Source organism: Apteryx rowi, unplaced genomic scaffold (assembly GCF_003343035.1).
Source record: "Apteryx rowi isolate R43461 unplaced genomic scaffold, aptRow1 scaffold_58, whole genome shotgun sequence".
NCBI classification, from domain to species: domain Eukaryota; kingdom Metazoa; phylum Chordata; class Aves; order Apterygiformes; family Apterygidae; genus Apteryx; species Apteryx rowi.
The window spans coordinates 1,438,268-1,463,537 of NW_020450849.1; the positions used below are offsets into that span (position 1 = coordinate 1,438,268).

Below are 25,270 nucleotides of genomic sequence, written 5' to 3' on the forward strand. Positions count from 1 at the left end.
AGGCTAAGATTGTATGGTAAAGTTAAAAAATAAACCAAGTCTAAGCACTGGAAAACACATTGCGGGGTCAGTCCTGTATTAGCAGAGAAATAGGCTTGACATATTAATAGGTCTCACATAAGTCTCATTTCCACATTTTTATGATTACAGTAGGTTTTCTCCTCAAATGGGCACATGTCAGAGAAGTGGAGCGAGAAAACAGACAAGCCCTTTTTCAGTTCACAGAACCCCAATTCTTTATTAATCACAGCTTGCTCACAATGACATACAGGAAAATAGCACTAATGAAGAGTAGAATATGCAGGCAGCAACCTCCGGGGGGTAGGGACAACTTCAAAACTGCAGCTATTTGGGGGATGATGTGATAGGTTTGGTGATACTGTACTTGGCACAAGCACCCTGTCTAGTCATTCCTGCTGCTTCAGCCCTCTTAGCTCTAGATGTCTGTCACTAGGTAGAGTTGGCTAACACTGAAGTGTAAAGGTCATGTCAAATGGAAGTCAGCAGTGTCAAAAAAATATAACAACTGGCTCACCTGTTCCAGGTGAAATATTCAGTAGCCTTTTGTACCATTACACACGTAATACGGTAGCATCAGATGAGTATCATAGATCATGGCATCTACAGATAAAGCCACTTGATGCTATTATTTGCTCCATCAATAAATTTTCAAGTGGTGAATTAAGCTCACTTTACAATTAGCATTTGTATCATTTAGAATTTGTCATAGCTTGATGATTACAATGTTCCTCTTAAATTTGCCTTAAACCGACTTATCACTTGCTTCCATGTCTGTTGCAAAGCAGTGTTTGCTGCCTCTCATCTCAAAAGGCAGAAGCAACAAGTATTGTACGCAGTGATTTAACTTCCATTATACAGCATGCTACAGAAACCTGTAGGGCAAATTGCATTTGAAGAAACTGCATTTTAAGAGCCTTTTGTCTTGGACAGCTGAATGTGAAGTCACAATACCTGTCACCTAGCTACTGCTTTAACAAAGCTTATTGATGGCAAAGCGCTCTAGGTTATTAGGCAATGGCTGGTCTCTAGCACCATAGAACTACTACTGACCTCGTTGGTGGGTTGGAATGAGAGTCGCAGGGAATGGAGTTAGACGTGAGGTGCTTCAAATGAACCAACCCAGCAAAGTCAACTGAGTGGAAATAGACAACATCAGAAGCCTGTTACAGGACATGTAAGATTATGAAATAACTTGCATAATGCAATACTTGTATTTTTTAACAAAAATGTAAGTATTTACAAAATAAGATCCAAGTTTTTTAAACATCAAGCAAATCATTCTGCAAAGAGACCGCATTGTTTTTGTTTTTATTTTTGTTTCTTTTTTAAAGTTTTTTATTGAGTTCTTGATTTTTTTTTAAACCATGTCATACATTTCCCATACTGATATCGCATGATCCATAATAATATAGGCAGGGGGAGTTTACTAATGGTGGGGATGGGTCACATCCACCATTGCTGTTTTCAGCCAGACAGTTCCACCTGGAGCTCCTTGTTTCTACGGACCTCTGCAGCATGCCTCTCCTGGAAAACATCAAGAAGGCAAAAATCAAACCTCGTTCTCATTCTATGTTCCCAGGGAGGCTTCTGATGACAACCCCTTTAAGGCTGTGCATTTCACGTCTGTGCAAAACTTGTTTCGCAGCACAACCATCTTTATGGGCTGCAACTCAGGAGTGGTGGCCTCCACCAGGCCAGCCCAAGGCATGCTGTGTGCTTACATTGTGCTTAAGTTCCAGAGCACAGTCTTATATCTGATATAGGCCTCAGCACCTGAAAGAGTTTCCTTGTAAGGGCCCACACTGAGAGCTGGTGCTTGCTACATGAAATGTGCCATATGCCCACATTTCCTTTTGACTTCCTAAATGTTACCAAAAAATCAAATATAGAGAAGGATGAATGGGCTTGAATTCCTTGCTTGCACACTGTATGCAGAAGATGTGATAGTTACTATATTATCTGTAGTTTTTAGGAGCCATAATTAAAGGTTGCAGAATTTAGTTCCACCCAGATGGGTCAATCTGAGTACCTCAAACATCCCCTTAGATCAAATGATGAGGCTAGCTGTCCTCTTGGTGCCTTCTCCAGCTCTGAGGTAGTAGGGGAGCTATTAGCAAACTTCAGTGCTAAGCTCTTCTGTTCACCTTTAGCCATGTTGTCTTCCCTTTTACAGAAACAGTTCATAATTATTTTAGACTTATTCGAGCCACTGTATATTCAGATACTTCTGTGGAAATGGGCCTGTGGTCAGGAACAACAACTGTCAAGTACATTTAGGAATGTTCCACTCATGGTGTTTATAAAACTATATTATTTCTGGCAGCTCTTGGGTTTCAGGGTTTTTAGTTTATACCTCTGTTCTTTTCAACTGTCGGACTATCAGACTTTTACCTTCCTTGTGTCTAATCCCTGAAACCACCCCTGCTGCTGACAGTGCAACAGCAAACATAACAAGGTGACTATAAAAGCAAATATCCATCCTAGCAGACTTCAATTTAAGATAGCCCCTAGGTATTTATAAATATTAGAGGGTCTTTTATGGGGATTGGTCAAAATTTCACTGAAATCAATAGGAATCTTTTCATTGTCTGAGTTGGACTGTGGATCACAGGCCAAGACAGCTTACTGCATCAACTGAATCTGTAGATCACATTTTCTTATATAATCTGCAATTCTGAGCTCCAGATTTTCTAAGGGTCTTGTTCCTTGGAGCTCCTGTTGATGGCAGTATATAGAAATTACCTTGATACTGGGTGCTTCTAGACACCAAAACCTGGGGGCATCCACATTTGTGGGTCAGTTTTGAAGACTTAAACACAGATATCTCACTTCATCTTTTCCTGCATATGCAGAGTTGGCTTTTGTGTTTGTTCAAGTAGTAGTAACACAATTATTAATTTCTGGTCTGTACAAAGGTTCCCAAATATGTTATTATCATCTTTGCTCAGAAGCATTCTTTGGATTTCATGCAACGGTATACCATCACATTTCCGAGGAAAAGGGGCTTGACAGTCTTAATGTTGTTAGCATTAATCTAGTACACAGAGATGCTCCAGCTGTCCTTCACATTTCCTTTTAGTACCTCAAGGATGACTAATTGGCTTTTTCCTTTGTTTTCATAAGCTTTGGGATATGTGCCCACATACTAATCTAATGCAAAAATGTCAACTAATTCGGGCACAATTTTCAAGCTCAAGAATTATCAAGTTTGCATGTTCTCTAGTAACATCATCCTTTGGGAAACTCTTGTTTTTTCCTCCTCTCTGAAAGGATACTTTTGTCTCCACTGAAGAAGGACAGGGCCTTACTGAAAAGATCTCAAAAGGACACCCGTTTTCATTGAAAACAACTGTAAGAGATTTTTCTGTGTAAGTCTGTTTGCTAGTATATTAGACAGTTCATTGTTGACAGGAACAAGTAATCATTCCTGCAGACCCAATTAAAAAATATTATCACTGCTAAATCTTTATCCTCAGGTTTCCTTCTGTTGGTTGGAAGGGCTGCTCTGGGGAAGAGCACACTCAGTCCTGCACCGTGGTGTTTGGGATTTACCTCTTTCCTAAAGGGAATTCTTCTAGCTCTACCAAAGGTCTCCAAAAGAGAATTTACTCTCTTTTAGTCACAAGACTTACAGAAGATGTATAAGAAAGCTTTTGATGCATAAGAAAGCTTTTTTTCCCTATTTTTCCATCTTTCCCTTCTGAGAAGCCAAGAACTAAACCCACACGACAACTGTTTAATTTGGTCACTGACCTTTCTTAAAAGCCAAAATCTAAACACAAGTGACCTTTAATTTGTTCACAGTGCCTTCTTATAAGCTAGAAAATCAACCTATCTTTGGCTTGCTTTCTCCTTTTGACACTGGACCTTTGCCTTTGTAACCCCATAAGAATAAAGAAAGATGTGGATCTCAGCCAGCACAAAAATCCTACACCAAGATTAAGAGCAGGGGCAGGGAACAGCAGAGTCGGTGATACAGTTATAGAAAAGTTTAGTTTTTTTCACAAGTGAGTTGTGTTTTAGATAGGCACCGGGGCTCTGACTTATAAAAATCCCTCAAATTTAGCAATTGAGAAAAGAGCTACTCCACAATGTCTCTTCAAAATATTGATTAGACTTTCCTCTCTAGTCTAAGGTGAGGAGTGATGGTGCAGTTACCTTTTCTTGGAGACGTTCAATAAGAGCAGCTAAATTAGCTTCACGGTTTTCTTTGATCTGTTCCATTTTCAGTATCAGCTTTTCCTCTGCCATTTTGCTGAAGTTGTTGTTCTCCTCCAAAGCCTTTTGAAGCACTTCTCGTTCATGTTCTCTCTTCTCTGCCAGATGTTTCAGCACCTGGGCCTCCTGGGACTGGAAACAGCAAGACATGTGGCTGAAATGAGTGTCTCACAAAACACTCATGTGGCGCAAAAACCTCCAAAGGGCAACAGTTCACTCAATTTGGAAACCATATGAAGTTTGCTTTTTCGTTGTTATGCGCATTGCTTGGAAAAATCACTTCTGTGTATAAAGAAGATCAGTTTCAGTAACAGGGGCTTAGAGCCTCTGGCCAAATGTGGGGCATATGCTTTAGGCAGCGGCAGCAAAGTGTCTGGAGCACTTCTGTTAACAAGCAATGCTGTTGTGTGTTATTGCCTTTTGTTGCCTCACTTACTGCACTAAGTGCAAGCTGCAATCTTCTAGCCATAAGTGTTTTTATTGGTAGCGGTAAGGGATTGAGGGCTGAAGCTATGTATGGTGGTAAAAAGGAGGTTTCAGAAACAGAGAGGTGCAGTTTTGCCTAGGTTGGACTACCCTTAAAAGTAAGTGATTGAATAGTCAATAGAGGCTTTGACATTTACAGTTATGAAAGCTAAACACAAGCAGTTGAGACAATGTTTTTTTCCATGATACTTCTGTTTGGCTTCACCTCACTGATTACAAAGGGAAAAGGGGGTTTTATTTGATAAAAAATAGCAAAACCCCATAATTTTTACTATAAAGCTTACATTTTGCAAGGAAGATGAAAACAGCATGTAGGAATTAAATGCATGCAGCTTATGCACAATACTGTGTTATTCTTCCTTCTAAACTCATTATTCAGAAGCATAAGCTTTGTTATTTATTTCAAATCAAATTACTAACATGAAACCACTAATTCTCGGAGAGAAGCCAAAGAGCTTGCAGTGTTGGGCCCATCCTCCCTGCAAGTCTAGTCAAAAAGATAATATGTTTCAGGAGGGTTATTTGGAAGTGATAAACAACATGCAATGCTTTTGGATAAAATAAATTAGAGGGAGCATGAAAAACAAAACAGAAAATGAGGAATGAAATATGGCTCTGGGAAGCTATGTGTATATTTCAGTGCAGATCACCACACGTGGTTGCCATTGTTATCTGTAAAAATTAATTAGTTTAAGGCCTAAATTAAGGGTTTAACCAATAATTATGATTTGCAGTAATGAATCTTATTAACTTCTATCTGTGTGGTTTCAAATGCAGTAAAAAGCTTGCAATTCCTTTACATGAGTGAAATCCAGCTATGAGGAGAAGACAAACATTTTAGCAAAGGTAAGATACACATAAAACCAAATGCACTAGCAAGGCAAGTTAAGCAGAATCAGAAAAGACTGCAAAAGCCAGGCAGAATATCTTGCTGCAAGACACTGGAGAGAAATATATATTGCTTTGAAAGGTTATAATGGCTTGCTTGAAATCAGAGGGGAAAGCTACTTTTGCAAATCTTGGCCACTTATTTTATTTGCTGTCATCTCTGGTTTGGTTCCAGTTAAGGGCTCAAAGCAACATTTCTCTAACTATGATCCCTAGAGCATTTGCTGATGGGAATGGTCCACTAAATTGGTTGGTCCCTAACAAAGGCTCTTCCTTGTTTTTCCTCCCACTATAGAATACGGTGAATAGGAACAGAGCAAGTATTTTTCAGTTCTTTGTGTCATACAAAATAAGTGTTGTGCAGGCCAAAGGATAACAGACATTCCCCAGATGAGCACAGCCAAGAAAAGGGGGAGCTTCACTAATAGGGAAAGGGAAGAGAATGAGCCAAAGCCAAAGAGAGCTGGGCAAAGAAGGAATTTTGTAGACTAATTCAAAAATCATAAAACCCCCATAAAATTAAACAAAACTATCAATAATTTTAATAATTATGCTCATAATAAAATGGGTTATCTTTGAGCAAAATATTTGATTTTAGATTAGCCTTTAACATTTCTTTAAATATTGGCCTACTTCAAAATGGAAAAAAGTCATTTTGAAAGATTTTGTGTACAATGTAAAAATAATAAAAAAAAATGAACATCTTCAGCCTGTTTTACCCTTTTTGAAGCAACAAGAGTGGCTCAGCTTGACATGTGCTTGTGAAGTTCTTCCCACAATTCTGCATTTTATGTTTAATTTACTCTTCAATGGCAATTTTGCATCCGCTTTTGGAAAAGTTATCATCATTAAAATTTGGTTGCTGATATGAATTTTGGGGACTCTTTGCTTAAATGATCCCAGAGTAACTTTGATAATCTAAAGATATATTTGCTTTCCTGTTGGGAATTTGAATAGAAAAGATACTAATCGTAACATCCTTTCCCATGAAAGTTTTCAGGAGTGATTTGTTATTTCGAAAGGCTATCATTTCATGACATTTAAAAAAATATATAATTTGTTATAAAATAAAGCATTTGCAGATTTAAACAGACATTTCCAGAACATATCCAGGACCAATGGAGATGCCATAATGAAAAATAAGGTTTGCACTGTGCCTATAAGTAACATTTTGGAAAGAAGCATTGGCTTTCAATGGGAGGTATCAAAATGCCATTGAGACTTTGGGATACTTGCCCATTTCTCTGGATTTGTTTTCTTCCATTCAAACTATTTGCCTTTTGGACTACTTTTTATTAATTAGCATAAATCCAGGAGAATGGTGAAAAATCAGAGTCCTGTATCATAGTATACACGGTTCTAGAGGCTGCCTTTGGAGACCGCACATTCAGAACTGATTTGGCCACTAATGAAGAAAATCCTCATACTCTAATTCAGTTTTTACGAAACGCAAATTGCATTGGCACTAGTAAGAGTTTGAATGAAAGCTAAACCAGGCCTCAGGAATTGACTGCACACTCCTAATGTGATTTTCTTTGATGATATGCCTTAAAATGTGTTTCTTTTCCTCAGTTAAAATGTTCAAGGCACCCAGGAGTGGTGCAAAATAACGAGAGGAAAAAAAAAACAACAGCCCAAACCCCAGGGTAGAGTCTCATTAAAACTGATGCTCTAAACTCCTCTAATGCCATCGTATGCCAGCTGTGTCTGCCTGTTTCCCTTGTGCTCAGATCATTTTTGCAGTCCCCTCCTGACATTTTTGGAATAGAGTGACATGTTTTTATTCTGGATTGTGGTATGATTATCCATTTCAAACACATTTGGCAAAAGAACCTGGCCACCCTGTCTGTTCAAAGTCTACTACACATCCAGAAATAGCTAAAACGAATGACCCCTGATTCATAGTGTAATAGCCTCGCTTTGTTGTTTGTGTTGGCTTTTAGCTGTTGTGCTTGGACTCCCACAGTCTTGACATGGGATTCCAAAATAAGTAGGAAGTTTTTGTTCCCAAGTTTATTCCCAACACTATATTGTTCAGATTTCTGGAAAACATATTTCAACTCCTTGACAGTCCATTTCTAATACACTTGTAAACGGCTCATGATAAATGCTTCTTGTATAGCTATTAATTTTCAACTAAAAGAAATTCATAATTCTGAGAAAATGAGTGAAAAAAGCTGGAAATAGCATGAAAAATAAAAATATTACTAAGGAGGAAAAAGAGAGGAGAAAGGAGAAAGCAATACTCAATGGGGAATAACTCTCAGACTTCTTAAGGGCACAATAATGTAGCTACAGTTGCAGCCTCCAATGCTCAGTGTAGAGGAATAAAAATGTTGTAAAGCATTCCTGATATAGATACTTTTGCTCCTAGAAATGTAATAATGTGCTACAAAGATGGCTAATGCAGGCAAATACCTCATGACCTTCATCTCGTATTTCTAAAGGATCATGTGCCTCCCCCTCCTACGTTTTCAGGGATGCCTGCTTCAAAAGAAAATCTGTATCTCATGATTAGTTGGCCAGATATAGATGCAGACAGCCAAACACTCACTTTATGAGCAAAATTATCTATGGAAATGGGTTTTGGAGATATAATATTTACTTTTAAAGTATTACTCACAGAAAGAAAATCCTACTTGTCTGAGTAAAAGGTTCTTATTTTCTCACATTTATCTGTTTCTCTTTAACTTGTCCACCCAAATATTGAAATCATTTATGCAGAAATAAAATTAACTGATTAGTCTTAAAGCAAGAAGTGGGCTCAGGCAATTGCTTTTAAACTAGGGATTTCTGCTTGAATGCATTCACCTGACTATCTTAGCTACTAGGATGTACGAGGTGCACTATCCAGTTATGAGAACTCCACTTTCATAACACAGTATTCATTCACTCACTGGATTTTTTTTAAATTAAAACACTCAGTGGAAGCTGCGTTTACTCTGGTATACCTCAGTGTATTGTGTATTTAAAAGATACTGTTTATGGACCAGACTGTGAAGACAGGATAAAGGCTTCTACTGCAATGTAAATGCCAAGGTAAAGCCTAGACATTAATCAGAAACAAATGGTGAGTTGAAGCAGTGACATTTTCAGGGGGAAGGAATTGAGTTTTTTTTTTTTCCCCACAAAAAAGCAAAGGAATAGAGTCAAGTTAGATCTCACTCATGGCATGGGCTTCCTCAAATCTCTTTATTACCACATCCTGTTCCTCGCTGGAGTGTACTATTTTTTATATTACATTAGACCTTACTCTAGCTGATGTGAGGACTCATTGTTCCAAGCAGTGTGCATACACACACTGAGACACAGTTCCTCTGACAAAGGAATGGCAGACAAGAAAAAGAGGGGGACACTCCTGCTCCACAGGTTTACAGAGCAAAGGAGTGAAATGGTCATTCATCAGGAGAGCCAGAGATGTCTGCAAGCAATAGCTGAAGGTGAAATCCTAGTTCTGTTGAAACCAGTGGCAAAATTTCTGGTGATGTCAGTGGCCCAAAATTGTGATTGAACTTTCATGACAATCCTTATTTCAGGATCTTTATTTCAGAAGAAGCTTTTGGTCAGGCCTATTAAGAATGCAAAGAAGAGTCAAAAAAGTGAACAGGCTGTCCACAATGAGAAACAAGAGAACTCACTTCGATCAGCTCCTTTCTCTTCCTAAACTGGCACAAAATTGCAACTTTCAAGGTTTTGACTCACTGAGGTGAACAAGGTATGTGGGGCTGATGCAGCAGGTATCGTCTGAGCCATCTACCTGATGCTCCCTACATGCTCATGAGGCATTTTTTTGATCTGCAGCAGTTTGAAAAGTCATTATGTCTCACAGTATTGGGATGATTCATTGACAGCAAAGCACATGGCAGACTGCTAGGAGAAGCTTTGCTGGCGTTCAGAGGTTTGTTGTCTCTGCTCCCCTCTCCTAGCAGGTGATAAACTTTTTTTCTGTGGGCACATATCCAACAGCCTTATGCTTTTTGCATGAGAAATTGCTAAGTGGCTTGCAGTTTTGGCTAACTATTGTCGATATTAAAGGCAAAGCATAATATATGGAAACACTATGGTGTAAACTAAAGTGGGGTAGAAACACATGGTTCTGATGCTGATTTCACAAGTATTGCTGGGATCTTTTCATAAAGCAGCTGCACTTCATTTTGTACTTTCTCTCTGCACAAACACAGCCAAAGGCTAACAATAATAGAAAGAAAGATTAGTAGGTGGGCAAGAAAGGAGGCAAATGTCTTGGACACTGCCTGTCCTCCCAGCCTGGCCAGCTTACTTACAAATTTGAAAGGAAATGAAAGAGGGCAGTAGGAATAAGGTGGAAAACCATAGCTTCTTAGTCCTCTGGGGAAGGGAAAATTTTGTGCCCAGTATATGCCAATACTTCAAGCACAATCCAGTTGACTAAGCTGTCTTGGGGACTTTGCTCTAACAGCAAATATTTTCTAAGCTCTGGATCTACCACCCTGGGTAGCCGAGTGAGCTTGCCCAGGCTGGGTGGCAGAGTGGGAGCATCTCACAGCATTTCACAATAATGGCATTAAAAATTCATGTTGCTGAAACCGTATAAACGACAGCATGAAAGTTAAAAAATATGGCTGTTCTTCGGCGTTCTTGGTGGTGCTAAGTGCTAAGCACTAGGGACTAACCTGATTAAATTTCATCCAAATACAAAGCCGTTAAGAGGATTTAATTACATATAGTTTCTCTCCCATAATCCAAAAACTAGTAGAAATGCGCATCCCTTTGGAGTTTCATTTTCATGCTAATAATTTGAATAAAGGCAATAAAGATATATAATTCAATGTAGGGCTTTTGAAGTCTATGAATCCAGTGTAATAGCTAAGTATTCAGGGCCATTGGGTAGAAATTGATAAATGCTAAATATTCTTTGAGGAATAAACTTCTGCTGCTTACAGTGTTGCTGTGCTCTAATTTCTTAACTGGGAAGGATGACAAGATCTTTCTGATTATCTACAAAGGTATGAAAATATAGCACGCACATGCCTAAAAAATAATGGGATAATAATGACATACCGTAAACAGGATTCTATAAATGGAAAGGACGAATCTATAACTAGCCAAAATGGGTCTTGCTATGTGGTACAAAAGAAAAACAACTTCCATGCATTCAGTTTGATCTGAGAGTATGAGGTCACAGGGACTGTTAAGTGAGGTAAAGAAAAAGGGGGACAAATGGAAGAAGCACTGTAAAAGTGTATGAGGAAGTATACAAGAATGATAAACAGGAAATAACACAAATAGGAGACTGCTAAAGTGCATGTATTGGTGTAGATTTTCTCACAGGAATTTGAAAATTTATTAATGAACACTATCTAACTAGCAGAGCCTAATTCCTAAACAGTGCGAAATCGATTAGTATTTTTTCAAAAATGGCAATTCTCATCCATTCGTTATACTTGATTTTAATTAGAACTCTGCTGGAAGGACATGATCTAGAATGGTTATGCCTGATAGCTGTGGTGCATAGATAGAAAAGTATGATAACAACTGCCATCCATACTGGATCTCAGAAAAAATACACCTGGTTTGCCTAGCAGCGGAAAGTGGAAGATACTTAGGGAAAATGTAGATGAAGTTCAGCAAATCTACCTGGCCCTTCCCTTGGTATATCTTCCTCATTTACAGCTGTCATCAAGTTATATATTTTCTGAGCCAGAGGTTGCATCCATATTATCATTTTCTACAAGGCAATGCTCCATGAATTTTACTATTCTCTTTTTGAAATAATTAATATTGTAGTATCCTCTAAACATTCTGTGACAGCAAATCCAACACCTTGATTAAACAGTTCATGTAAAGGTTATCCCCACTCTGTGTTTTAAACTTGCTGTCTGACAATTTTATTGAGTGTTCCTTGCTGTCTGGGCAGTGTGAACCAGAATGTAATTGTTCATCTTCCTCTTTGCATTACCATTCAGGGTTTTATAGACTTCTATCTTATCTTCCATCTATTGTCTCTTTCCACTGAAGAGTGGTGGACTATTTAATTTATCTTCTTATGGAGTTCTATTCCTCTGCTTGCTTTTTTTACCTTTCTCTGCACTATAGTCTTTCAGACCAAAACTGCAAGGCAATTCTTGGGATATGAGAACACCAGGGATTTTACGGGTGATGTAACGAGGTTTTCTGCTTTGTTCTCTGTTCCTTTCCTAACAATTTCTGCTGCAGTGATGATGTGGAGGATCTTGTCTATCAAAATAACTCAGTTAGTTATATGTTCATTCAAAATGAATATAGTATGAAGGGGGAGAAATGACAGATGTCTGTATTGTTATCACTGATTACCATTAATGATTTTTCCTTTAGGAAAAAACAAAAGATAATGAATGAAACTAAATCAATGAAATGAAATGTCTGGGACATACAGTTCATATCTCCTACTAATTATATGCATAATATCGGGCTTCTTAATTGCTGCCATTTCATTCTGTCTCCATTTCTTCACTTAAGTATTTGTCCTCAGGACAGAGGCATTTCACATATTCAGAGTCTTTGGGGCATATCATCATCTGGACAGGTGAAAGCTCATATTGCTGGATAGGTACTAGTGCAAATGCATATTCTTTTCATATATGGTCAAGTCCTTTTACTAAAATGAACATATAGAAGTAAAACTGAAAGAAGCAATAGTGTTAATGTTTATAAATTAGAAATAGAAATTCTTGCATTAGCAAGGCAGCAGGAATAGCAAATATGGCAATGCTTCAGTGTTCAGCTAAATGAATTGTTCAAATTAGTGAGTTTCAGAACAGTGAGGTTTCACTGAAAGTTAAAAATAAAGGTCAGATTTTTGGCAAATGTCAGTAGTTCAGATCTACCAACTCCAATGGATTGCATCTCCCCCCACACCAGTGTAATTACTTCATTGAGGCTGTTGGAAGTGACCCACTGATCCGGCCTGACAGGAATGAGAGGAGGATGGAGAGCTTTTTTATGTTAGGAGCTGCTTCATGTGGTATCTGCGGTATAGCTGTTGTACCTGAAATTCTCTAGACATTTTTGCCCATATCTGGAAAAGATTCTATAAACATTAGTTTTAGTAACAAATTATAACGTTCAAGACATAAACTAAAGGCTCAGAGATACCTAAACTTTTTTTTACTTTCAGATACCTTCCACTGGGGTTTCTGTGAGCAGATAAAAGGGGTATCTCACAGTAATTTAACTGGCAGGGGCAGATTTGCCACAAAATAACACTAGTTGAATGCCATAGAAAGGCCTTCCCTGCTCTACCTTTATGCCACAGCACAGGGAAAAATGAGTTAACCAGCACAATGGATTACCCTGTCTGGAGTTTTCTGTGGCCATTGCAGCCAGCCACGGATTCCCTCAACTGGTGCAACGCCATATAAAAAATTGCCCCATACAGCACCAATTTCAGATTAAAAAAATCAGGCTGGCAATGGTGAGCTTCTTGTCAGCTTTGTCTGTCATCCTCTGACCTATGTGATCTGCAAAAAAACAAAACAAGACAAAACCCCAAAACAAAAACCAAAAAGCAGTCTGAGTTAGTTCTGACTGGGAACAAATAAAAATCTGTCCCAGAGAATGTTTAGCAGGGGTACAGAGTAAGACCTCTTCAACATATCAATCATGGTGAAAGCCAAATAGCTAATGTGGACTTCTGACTGCATGCACCCTGCATCTGTAGGGTTTACACTGTTGTGAGGAAAGTTTAACGACCCTTCCAGGCTCTATGTGAAAAGCTTACAAATTATGAAATGTGAGTAAGGTCATAAAGAAGAAAAGACTTTGCAGATAACCCTACAAAGCCAACTTTCAGGACTATTCAGACTGCCTGCTACAAGTGCCTCCCTCAGCAGCTGTGTTATGCTCGCATCCTCATTCAGGAGTGTGGCGAACAGTCCGGAGCACTCTGTATTCAGGGCTGACTCCTCATAGTGCACAAAGCAGACATTATAGCTGCCTACACATTGTGACTGATTTCCATGGACACCACAAGGAATCAGCATCTGATAGCCTGGACAGTAGCTGTTTGAATCCCATATCCCTCTCTTAAACTTAGATACCAGAATAGTTGCAATGATTTTCAGTGACTGTTATAGGTGGTCTGAACACAACCCTCACACCCACAGAGTAAGCATGTGTATTTGAACTCCCTTGGGCTTCATGTCCAAAGCTATTTCTATTTTATGACCCATATTCCCAAACAAGGCAAGCTTGCTTGCAAACTGTTGAAAAAAAACCAATTAATTTGTTTCTTTCAACATGATTTTAATTTTTCTCCATTCAGGCACACTGTGAGTCAGTGACTGCAATGGAAAACATATGAACAGATATGAAACTTGGCTGTTACTGTGTACACTGTCGGGCATAATTATGAACTTTTTTTAAAGAAAACATACCTTTCTCCTTTCCTCTGCAGCTTCCAGCTTTTTCTGGATCTCCTCAAGAGAGAGTTCTTTCTTCTTTGGAGAGGCTAAAGTTCGTGGTGCTTCTGAGACCGGAGATGGTGGCTTTAGGATCAGTTCGAAGGCCTGGCCGGAGGCACGTTTGTTGATTTGTTTAACTTCCATGTCTGCACAATAAGGTGAGAAATGGTAAGCCTGTCAATACTTCAGTGGTATTGAGGAGAGAAGCAGCAAAGACAGTAGTTTAGGATCAGAAGTACAGACAAAAGATTTAGCATTTTTGCCTTTGCCAATTTAAATGAAATGGCAGATTATGGGCTGAAAACTGTTCTCAGGAGAGGTACATTCCATTTTATCTGTAACAGTTTAATTATATCTTAATCTTATAAAGACAAAAATTCACAGTAGTTTTGGAAACTTATTGGGATTTGGTGTCATTCCACATCCCCTGAGAGAAATGGCCAAGCTGATTAATGCTTTAAGCATGCTTTTACCTTTTCTTGGTTTCCTCAAGAATTATGTGAGCTGTGAAGATCTGTAATTCTCAAATGGGATGCATTTCTCAGAGTTCTAAGAAAGGTACAGCTCAGTATTAAAGAGCTTGCTATAACAGTTTAGGTCGTTGTTATTAGCAACAAATATCCAGCATCATGGGTAATACCCAGTCAATAGAAGGTGATAGTCAAAAACAACAAATGAATTGTTAAATCAGCAAAATATTGACTRACTAACATTAGATACTGGGAGAGTGAACTGAGTCATTTCCCAGGGCGAGCACATTATCTGACATGCAAGATGATTTCCAGTGAAAGTTACTCACCATCATACTTATAGATGTTCATATTGCGAGGTTCAGGGTAAAAACAAGAGCAGATCAGAGAGAGCATGGACAGCTCCTTCATCTTTTCCTTGTAAGCTGAAACAATAGACCTTGTTAGCACACTTCACTTTCCCAGTTTCTCCTTAGTGAGCATCTAACTGAGACGACTGGCTAGTGACCAGCAAATCTGCTGTATCATCCACCCGGCAGATTTCTCTGGGATGTTTACTTTCAACTATTTCTTCTAAACACGAAGCCTTTATCATTTGACAAATATGAGATGCTCAGTACTGTGGAGACTGCTTCTGATCTCCCACATGACCTCAGCCTTGGCTCTAACGTACACAGTCCTTTTTAGTTTATAGAAAGTGAATCTGGCTACCAGAAAATGTATTTAATTTTGGAATAGTGCTATGACCCCACTGTCTCCTGGCAGGTGGAGAGAAATGAAGCTCTTATAAATTCTATGACATATCCAAATGCAATTGAGAAGAGTTCCAAAATGATGCCCATGTGTTGCAGCATAGGCAGATCCTAACGACATTATCTGTTACAAATGAAAATGTTATCCAGATAATTAAAAATAAAACCAGAAATGAGGATAAATTTATAAAATCCTTAGCATGATGTCCTTAATATATATAACTACTTGAGACAAAAAGAGCTTTTCTTTCTGCACTTACTGGCCAAAATAATTTGCTTCCATATTCAGTTCTAGTGTACATCATCTGATACAATAAATACCCTTATGACTTACCTTTACTATATAGTCTGTAGTCCAGTAACGGCTACAGAGTTCTGTCACAGACTGAGGAAGAGTTGGTCTAGAAATGGCAATACCAATACTTAACCATTATATGTTTTGCATTCACTCTTTACAGTTGTTATCATCCCAGTATATAACTGAGAAAACAGAAAGTTGCTTGGCAGGTCARTGACAGATCCCAGACTAGAACCAGCTCCCCTGAGTCCTGGTGCAATACCATAGCCACTGACCACACTCTATAAACTATATATATTTGGGACTGCTCCAGAAACTATCCTGGCACACACAAATCCCTGCTACTATTGAAATTGCAGCTACAGAGGAAGACACAAATTTGCTGCCAGCATGTGAAAACATGGCTTAAAATATAAATGTGACTGAAAGCATTGAATTAACAGATTGGACCAAATTAATCCTTGATATCACTGAAAGAAAATCAGGACATTCCTTTGATCTTCAAATAGTAGATACATATGAAATTGTCATTTAGCCTTTCTCATGGCTGCTCTTTTGTCTTTTGATTTTTTCCTACTCAGAAAGACCCGAGGGTAATGAGGACTTGAGAGTCTTTACGTGGTGTTCAAGGCAGTGGTATTTGAGTGATGCTTGAATGATACATCAGTTCAGGACTAGATTTCTAACTGTTAGTGAATGAGCTGCTAATTAAGCTTTGCATCGGTGTGAGGGGGAGGTCCTAATCATGGGACACTAGATAATCTACCCAAAAGACATACAGCTTTACACAAACCATTGGCGGAAGCCAACATCTCAGATCAAGACTGCTTTCAGTGAATTGAGGTTGTCACTGAAGCCTGGAGTGACAAGTACTTCTTTCAATACATAAGTACAAACTTGCACAGAATAACTCAAAAATCCTCTGGAGAGAAAAATGACACCAAACTGATGCCTGTTAATAGTTAAGCATATTGGTATCATGAAAAGCATAATCTAAAGTTTGCACCAAAAAAGTCTGATAGCCATTCAGATAATTTCAGAGAGACTTATCAGAAATGTGCCAATCACTGATGCTTTCCATCTTCCTGTCAGTCAGGAACATTATAAGAACATTTATTCATATCCCATGAAATGCTCAGTGGATTCACTCCTCAGTGAATAGAATCCTCTGAGAAATTTCCAGAAATTAAAATGGTTAAGGAAGTGTTCCCAGCTCTAATAGTGTTGCCAGATAGTGTTCATTTAGGCCCTCATCCTACAAAGCATTTAAGAGCATGCTTAATTCCAGGCCCACAGTCACAGTTGTGTAGATTGTCCTTTGAGGAGGGCTTCTCCAACCAGCTGCCCACACCACCAAATTGCACCCTGTTCAGCAGTCAGGTTGTGTAGTGGGAACATATGGGACCTTGTGGCTTTGTGCACTGGAGGAGAACTTTAGCAGTCTACCCAAAGACACCTGGACCTGCATGTTCCCTGAGAGGCTGCTGAACATACAAAAAATAGACTTCTGGTTGTTAAGGACAAGGCCATTGGTGTCACGAGCTGAAAGCTAAACATTCTTGAAAGCTTGAATTATTGCTACAACATAACCTTGAGATATCTTTATAGAAAGAGACTTAGAAAGAGGTGTCATAGGGATCCTGCCTTTTGGGGCCTTTGTTATTATTTTTTATCTTTGCTTGACATTGAATATTTCTTGTTTTCTAACAGCATCTAAAACAATTAGAGAAAGGTGTTTGTTCTCCCAGCTTGTCATCTGCAAAACATGGCTTGAGAAAGATAAGAACGTGCTCTGCTCTCTCTCCTGTCAGTACAATAGCTGCACTGAAAGCACGGTGGCTGTCCTTTTTCATTCTGGTCACTAACAGAATTAGGATGACTTTCCATGCTTTACAAGCATTACATTTTCTTTTTTCATGGTATTGATTTAGTCTCTATTTGCCCTAGAAAGTCCTTCAACCACAGTTAGAACTTGGCTTGAATACGCACGGCACATTCTGGACGCTGCTGCAACCCTGGAAACCAAACAGCATGTGGATAATATGGCAAAGCACAGGAAAGGATTCCTATTCTGCCTCAGGCAGCCACTGTGAGAGTATGTAACATATTGTATATCTGCAGTGTCGATAAATACCATTTTGCCATTTGGCGGATTAAGGGCTGAGGGCCTCCAGGGAACTGAAGACCTACAGACTTCCTCAGGTGTCCAGCATCAGCGTTGTGATCACTTCTCCCCCTTGACTAGACAAAGAACAGCATATTTGGCAGCCTTGCACAGCAGGAGCCCTGAACCACTCAGCCGTTGTTTCTTGAACTGCCATACATAAAAATGAAGCAGTATTGTTAGCCCAGTCACAACTAAGTAGACTCTCATAGTGAGTGGTCTAATTAGAGTGACTGGCCAGTGTCACATAGGTAGTTCATGGCTGAACAGGGAGCTGAACTGTGGTTTGTGAAGGCCTAAGGAGCTAGTGTTGCAACCATGCAAGCATGTTTTCTCAGAAGGCAACATTTTTACATTAAAAAAGCGTCAGTGTTAGGCCAGAAGGCCAACTGCACTACATCCATGCAGCATGCACAGGACCCCGGTGCATAATTGAAATAGACACAAAAATGATGTCTCTTATAGTGAAGCTTTTAAAAACTGGTAAAGAGAATCAGTGATTGTGACAAAGTTTATTTCCCAAATGTGTTACAATTGGCTTGCTAATTATATAGCTCCTTGTGCAGTCATGCAGAGTACGTATCACAGCATTAACTCTGCAAGTTAAATGAAGGAAAGTAAATGATGTTAATCGCAATAATACAAAAGCTTTGATAGGCAAATTACCAGGAAAGAACAACGTTGACAAAAGACTGCAAGAGAATCTTCTCAGTCCTGTATAACAAGTTTTAAATATTTAGATGCATTAAATGCTTTAAAGTCAGGCAGGAACAGCACACAGATTTTTGCTAAAACTAAAAGGGATTTTAATATTGGCAATTCTTACAGTTCTGCTGTGAATATCCTGGTATTTACAGATCTTAAATTCTTAAGTTTTGTGATTATTTCAGAACCTCATCTGTTTTTTTTTTTTTTTAAGTAAATTTTGCATATTCACAGTTGCAGAGAAAGGCTTAGAAACTTTATCCAATGCCCCTAAAAGCTTTGATAACCTCAGAGAAGTAGAATCTCAGATTGGTTTGAAACTCATGAATGCATGAGTGTTTCTAAATGAGACCCAAATGCATCTCCTTAATATCACTGTTTTAAGCTGATCTTGCCACTTTCTGAAAATTCTGTCATTACTTTTAATAGCTATGTTTTAAACATTGTGAAACCACTGCCTGCTTTGGATGAGCATTTCCATGCTCCTTCTTTGTGGACTCTTTACTTGCCGATCTAGATAAGATCTCCCAGAGGCTTTCAAGAGCATCAATGCTACACATCTGCATTAGCAAGCAGTGAAGCATAGGAGGATTGGGTCTGTGGAGGGAAACAGTTCTAAAGATTCAATGCCCATGTTGTATATATTTTATGGGTCTTTTCTTCAGACTAATTTGGTTCCATGGGCTGTACGACCGTTCATGGTTGGAGCACAGCAGATGCAATGCTAGAGCACATCTTCCAGTTTCATTACCTCTCAAGCAAATTAGTTTGTGCACTCCGAGACTGCTCTGCAGTGTGAACCCAAGCATGGTCAGTTGGGAGGTATTGATGATTCACTTCAAAAGCCCCCTCTGACCTCAAATGAGGTGCTTATTCAGATACATCCCATATTTCTCCATTAACAAGAAAACCAGTCCAATGCTAGCCATTCACTTGCCCATTAAGTGAAGCTGGTAGGGAAGAGTCCTACAGCTGCTATTAATAAAAGTCAGCAACCAGTTATTTGCTGCTGGTAGAAATATGGGGATTAGGGAAAACACTGGTATAACCACCCTGTCTGCTCTCATATGTTATCAAATAGCTATAAGGAATTTTTACAGAATACCCTGCAATACGAAAATCTGTGCTGACTAAGGGGCCATGGGCAATTTGGGTCACATTTTGTTCCTTGGCAAAGCACAGTTAGGACAGATTGCTATGTCACAGCAGAGACCATTATTCATAATCAAGACTATTTTTAACACACAAAAGCAGAGAGATAAGCATAAATGTTACTTATAATTAACATTTGATGAATGCAAATCTGTTAATTCCTTTTGCCGTACTGAATGCAGTCCACAAATAATAAACTGTTATCGTTTTTTGACACTTCAAGTCCCACCTTTAGCTCCTAGCCAACTAGTTGCTTGAGGTTTTGCTCACCTGGAGGGGAAACAGAAACTATCACAGTGCCCATGGTCAGAATGTGGAATTCATAACACAGCTCAGCCCTATGTTCCCTTGTCAGGTACCCATGAAATAGTCAGCTTTCTGAGATGAATTCTAGTTACTGAACAGAAATCCCACTTCTTTTTTCTGATTTGGAAAAGACTGCCAGAGTAAGAAATAAGATTAGATGAAGCATCAAATGAAAGATACAGAAGACCTACTACAGCCATCCTTTACATTGATTTCTCAGGGATGTTATTGACAAAGTGGTTTGTTATAAATATCACTTTGTTAATGCTCCCTTTGAAGTGCTAGAGTTTTTGGTTTGTTAATGCAACGCTTTTAGTCACAAAAAGCCATGTTATTTTGCAGATACCAAAACACATAATCTGTTGGCCAGTACTTTTTTTTTTTTTTTTGGTAATACATTTGGATAATGTGCTGCTTTCTCTTCTGTCAAATGAAATAGTGTTGTGTGGTTGTAACTGTTATTGGTTCCTAATAGAAGTAAGCCAACTCAGGCCTATAAAAAGGTTGATCCAGTCTGCATTTGATTCATATTTTGGTGTTTTCTCAGTCTTTTATATACAATTCTGATTAATCTCCACTGATTTTTAAAAACATTTTCACTGATTTTTAAGTCTTTTTTTAACTGTTTTGTCGGTGAAATCTTTGTAAGAGAGCACAAGAAACTAGATTATGGCTTCTAGTCTCACTCTACAAATACTCGAAATGACAGGTAAGGAAGGCTGCAGCCACAGCCAGAATGAGAAGGGGCAGACAAATACTTATTTCCAGCAATAAGATTGTGTAGTTTCTCTATAGCTGGCTACGTTTTTTAAGTAAACTGTACGATGCATGTTGATAAGGTGGTGAACTAGTGTTATATGGGACTGGGGGAAGCAAAACCCAAGAGGGTGCATGAGAAATAGGGTTCTGCATATCATTTAACTTTAGGCAGCTGCCTTAGATATACGAGGCTGGGATTCGCTCTAATTAATACTCATCATCTAAAACTTAAGACAGCTAGTTTGCAGCTGTCATGCAGGCTTTCTTTTTAGTCAATGGAGAGAGAAGCACCTCCAGGAAGTGATCGGTTCCATTCCAACACAGACGTCTAAGATAAATGAAGTAGATTGTCTGAAGGGCACTGCATCCCCTGGCATTAACAGAAAACCTGCGGAAGTTTACAGGCTTATGGAATTGCCAGTGATGGAGGGAGTGAAAGCAAAAGCCCCTGCAGCGAGTACCTGTTATCCATCACTTACTCTCAGCCATGACCGATGTCTCATTTTGGTGATTCATACAGGTGGAGCTTATTTTGTGACTGTGTCTCTGAATGCGAAACACTGCTCTACAGAGTATTCTGTGTGAGCAAGTCTATCTCACAGCTTCATGTATGTATGTACTTCTCTGGTTTCCCTGACAAAAATCAGACACTAATGGCTCATGGACTCAAAGTGAAGGCAGTTAGAAATAAGCTGGACAGATCTGCCTCCTTAATGTCCTAGAGTGCTCACCTACAGGTGGCACAGGACCTTAACCTGGGGCCATTCTATAATGAACAGCTCTTTAAAATTACACTGATCATATACTCCAAAGCATTTTAATAAAGAGAAGAGAACAGGGTTTGGGTCATTCCCCGGCCTCCAATTTTGTGTTATTTCTGCCTCTACAACATGAAAGAAGCAGGTTCGATAAAAAGAAAACAAGAAACAGAGATCAAGGAAGAGAAACTATAAAACATTTTCTAACATAATTCCAGAAAATGAGAAAGAAAGAAACTGGACAGATCTAATCTGCTTTTATGGCAATTCAGAGTTTTGAACACTAGTTTTGTCATTCATTTCTGTAACCTTCAAGACTGTTCTGAGATCAGTAAGGCTATCTAGGTTTCAGCAGAAGTATTTGTGATTTTACTCTCTCCAAAGAGAGAGCCTTCTAAAAACCTGCATTAGTGTCATTCATAAAAGCACAGGGTGGCAGTGAAATCCATGAGCATTTTAGCATAAGTTCCTCAACATGCGAGGAATGATGCAAGCAACAGAGCTGAACCTTCAACTTCCTATTAAGACCATGTCGAATTGTACCAGACTATAAACGTAGCCCTTGCATGCCACTTCTACAGCATCCTTCAAGTGACAGCACAGTATCTGACTGGAGAACCCACCTGAAAGAATATAAGCAGATGTTTCCTTAGGTAAAGAGTGCCCAGTAATGATTTTCTTACATGTGCCGGTGTGTAGATGCAAACATCTGCACATTGTCAACTTGCAGACTGGAGGATGGCACAAGTATGGCTGAGACTTGCCCCCAGATTTTCAGTTTAATCATTGATTATTGCTATGCATATTTGTACTAAAATGTACTGCTTCATATGCCATTTCTGTGATTTGTACTTAATGTGTGTGGTTGGATATAAATGTCTTTGTTCACTTTATTTTCTGATGTCTGAATGTTAATGTTATGGAAGATGTGAAGTTACTATTTTACATTACTTTAATTAATATAATTTTGATTGGTGAATCTATGAAAAAATCCATTTATTGAACCCTGATTGTTATGGTCATCTGTAACACAAGTTAATGAGACTCTTTGGTTGGGCTAATGTAACTGCACTGTCAAAATTAAATTTTAATGGAAGGGTTTTTTTGAATCTGGAAAAAATATCTTTTCATGATTATTCAACACAAAGAGTGAGGCAAATGCTTTGCCCTAGTTGTTATTTAAGAGTCGTGGGCCACATCATACTGCCTAAGTCTATTTACAGACATGAGAACATACACATTTCCTTCCTCAGTGGAAGGAATACAGACATGAGACTTTTGAGAGCTTGTTGGTGCACTCAGGGCCCTCATGATCTCACCACAATACATGCTGGTGGAAACACGGAAAGAGCAGAGAACAAGACAAGAAAGACATGGTAAGCATCTGCTCCTTTTCCAGCTCTACAGAAACTAGTCTGCAACAGCAATAAAGCCACACACTACTTTATCTCTTCTAAGCCATTCCCTCATGGAGCCACTGCATCACACGAGCATGACAAAGTCTTTGGTAGTTGAGTTTCAGCTGTGGGGAATGTAATGGAGCCTAATGCAGATATGGAGGTCTGTGGGTTTTCTGTAGATTCCTTGAATCCATTTAAATTTCAGGGACCTTTTGCCACAATGAAAACAAAAATTTCAAAGATCCTTTTTTTCCTGGGGCAGAAGACCTTCTCCTACAAGATCTGCACTGCCCTTGCAATTTTTTCAAGGGGATGCCTAAAGAGATTTTTTCCCTCCCTATTTCCACATCCAACTTCTCTTGCCATGGTTTTCTTTCCATAGAGCTTTCTCCGTAGGAAAGGATGTGAGCCACTAAAATAGACTATGTAGAAAAATGAGAGGATGAATATTGAGGAATGAACTCAAGGCTTTATTACTCCTAAGACAGCTTTATTTCCTGCCAGTTAACTGAAAGCAACTGTTCAGTATAATAATATTTTGTAGTGTCTTTCACTAGCTCTTTATGGAAGTTCTACTCCTGTTCTTTGGATGATTTGGCAGGATGCTGATGTTTAGGATGCTGATGCTATGCCTACCTTCATAAGAGGCCACCACAGCCATTGAGTCTTGCACAGAAACACCACAACATTTGAGTGTGAAACTCATGTAAACTGTACAAGCACATCAATAGTTCACAACTCTTTAATACAGCCCCATCCAGTAGTCAAAAAAGTCATTCTGTTATCTGCTGTCTCCTGTGCTCTCTTGAGGCACAGAAGACTCTGGGTTTTCAGTTATGGGATGATGTGAACAGAAGAGATGTTCCTGAATCAGAACTGAGAGGAAAAGAAAAAGGGAATAGGCACTAGCAGCTGCAGTAAGGAGGAAATAACCCTTACTTGACTCAGCTTATCTGCTTGAGAGAGAGCTCTTGGTTTTATTACATAATCCCACACTGGGAAAACAGTCTCTTGGTTCACACCATAGCAATCTTAGTTCTCTCAGGTATTATAGAAACAAAACTCAATTTTACTTTTTGTTTAGGAATACTGCTAGTGCTTGTTGTAACATGTGCATCAGGTCTGATCCTATCATTAGATTTCCTGTTCTCAGGAAAAATCCCTATCCCCAGAAGATATCACTAAGAGTTTTATGTGAATGATTTAAGGATCAAAATCTTAAGCTCTGGAACTTTTCAATAGGACGATTTGCTTTTCATGATTTAATGCTTACTGTCTGTAATGTATTTCCTTCATATCATATGTCTGAATGATTGTCACATAGGCAAATTCTTTCACCAGCACACAGAACCATTAGGATCTTTCACTTCTGGGACAAGTTACATAAAAAGTGGCTTAAAAAACAGATATTTCACTCCAAAATTTCCTCTAAGATGTCTTTGAAGATCCTCCGTGGTAGAGCAGCCCTGAACCAGGATCTCAGTCTCCACATAGGAAAAAAGCAGTATTTTAAGGAATGCTAACATTCACGCGTGAAAGCAGAAGGCTTTTCGGTGACTTGCCTCAGCCCACTTATATCAACCCTGCTGTACACAGGCTTTGTACTACATGTTATCCTGTCTCAAAGATTTCTGAGACTGGAGCTATCTTCTGTACTAACCCGCCTTAAAAACAGCTTAGTAGAGTCACTTCAGGGCTTCCCAGTAGCAGAAGAAACCCCAAGTTTATGAACTTTTTCCTCAGAAGCGTCTGTGTAGAGCCTAGAAGCCACCAAAGCATACTGCTTCCTGGGTGCAAAGTCATGGTGCTTGATCCTGGGTCCACAATGGTGGCTGGAACACCAATGACTTGTAAGGGAGGTGGTACTTCTTTGATGTCCGTATAACAGCAAACAAACAAGTGAGGTATGGCATGGTCTAAGGTATAGCTTAAAAGAACACAGAGTGAGTCGTAGAGCCTGCACATGGCCCACACTCCCTGACAGCTCTGACATGGAGATATGAGTCACCACAAAGGCCCTGTGGCCTACAATTTTCTGCTCCCCGGTGATCCAGGTACTAGAAGGAAGTGCAATTTTCAGTCCTTGTATTGAATGCGTTGGCTTCCCCTGGAGCATCCAGCAGTCAGAGGCTAGGCTATTGGAGATGACTGCCATCCCCCAGCATGTTCTTAAGGTCATCTCATTATTGTATTGCAGTAGCATACAGAGACCCAGCTGAGATCTGTACTAAATACTGTACAAACACAACAGATGAGAACATCCTGTGCCAAAGAGCTTCCCGTGTAAGTGAAAAAGTCCACAAAGGAATGCTGGAGCTGAAATGACACAGAGAGGTGTAAAAAATTGCTTTAGATCACAGACCCAGTCTGCAGGAAAGCTTCATGGAGCACCCAGGTCTCCTGACTCCTGTATCAGTGACACACTCCATTAGACCAGGCTGTCTCTTTGAGAATGGGGCAGAAAATATGTGTG

The 25,270-nt window shown here is 39.1% G+C and overlaps 1 protein-coding gene across 1 annotated transcript in view; it reads right to left on the reverse strand.

Annotated features, from left to right (window-relative positions):
• Positions 1-210: 210 nt before the first annotated feature.
• STMN2 (stathmin 2) overlaps positions 211-25,270 on the reverse strand; it is a 41,468-nt gene continuing 16,408 nt past the window's right edge. The window contains exons 2-5 of the mRNA XM_026082503.1: positions 14,833-14,928; positions 14,007-14,179; positions 4,180-4,371; positions 211-1,545 (exon numbers count right to left, since the gene is read on the reverse strand). Coding sequence (XP_025938288.1) covers positions 1,486-1,545; positions 4,180-4,371; positions 14,007-14,179; positions 14,833-14,928 — 521 coding nt within the window. The 3' untranslated portion in view covers positions 211-1,485. The remainder of the gene's footprint in view (positions 1,546-4,179; positions 4,372-14,006; positions 14,180-14,832; positions 14,929-25,270) is intronic.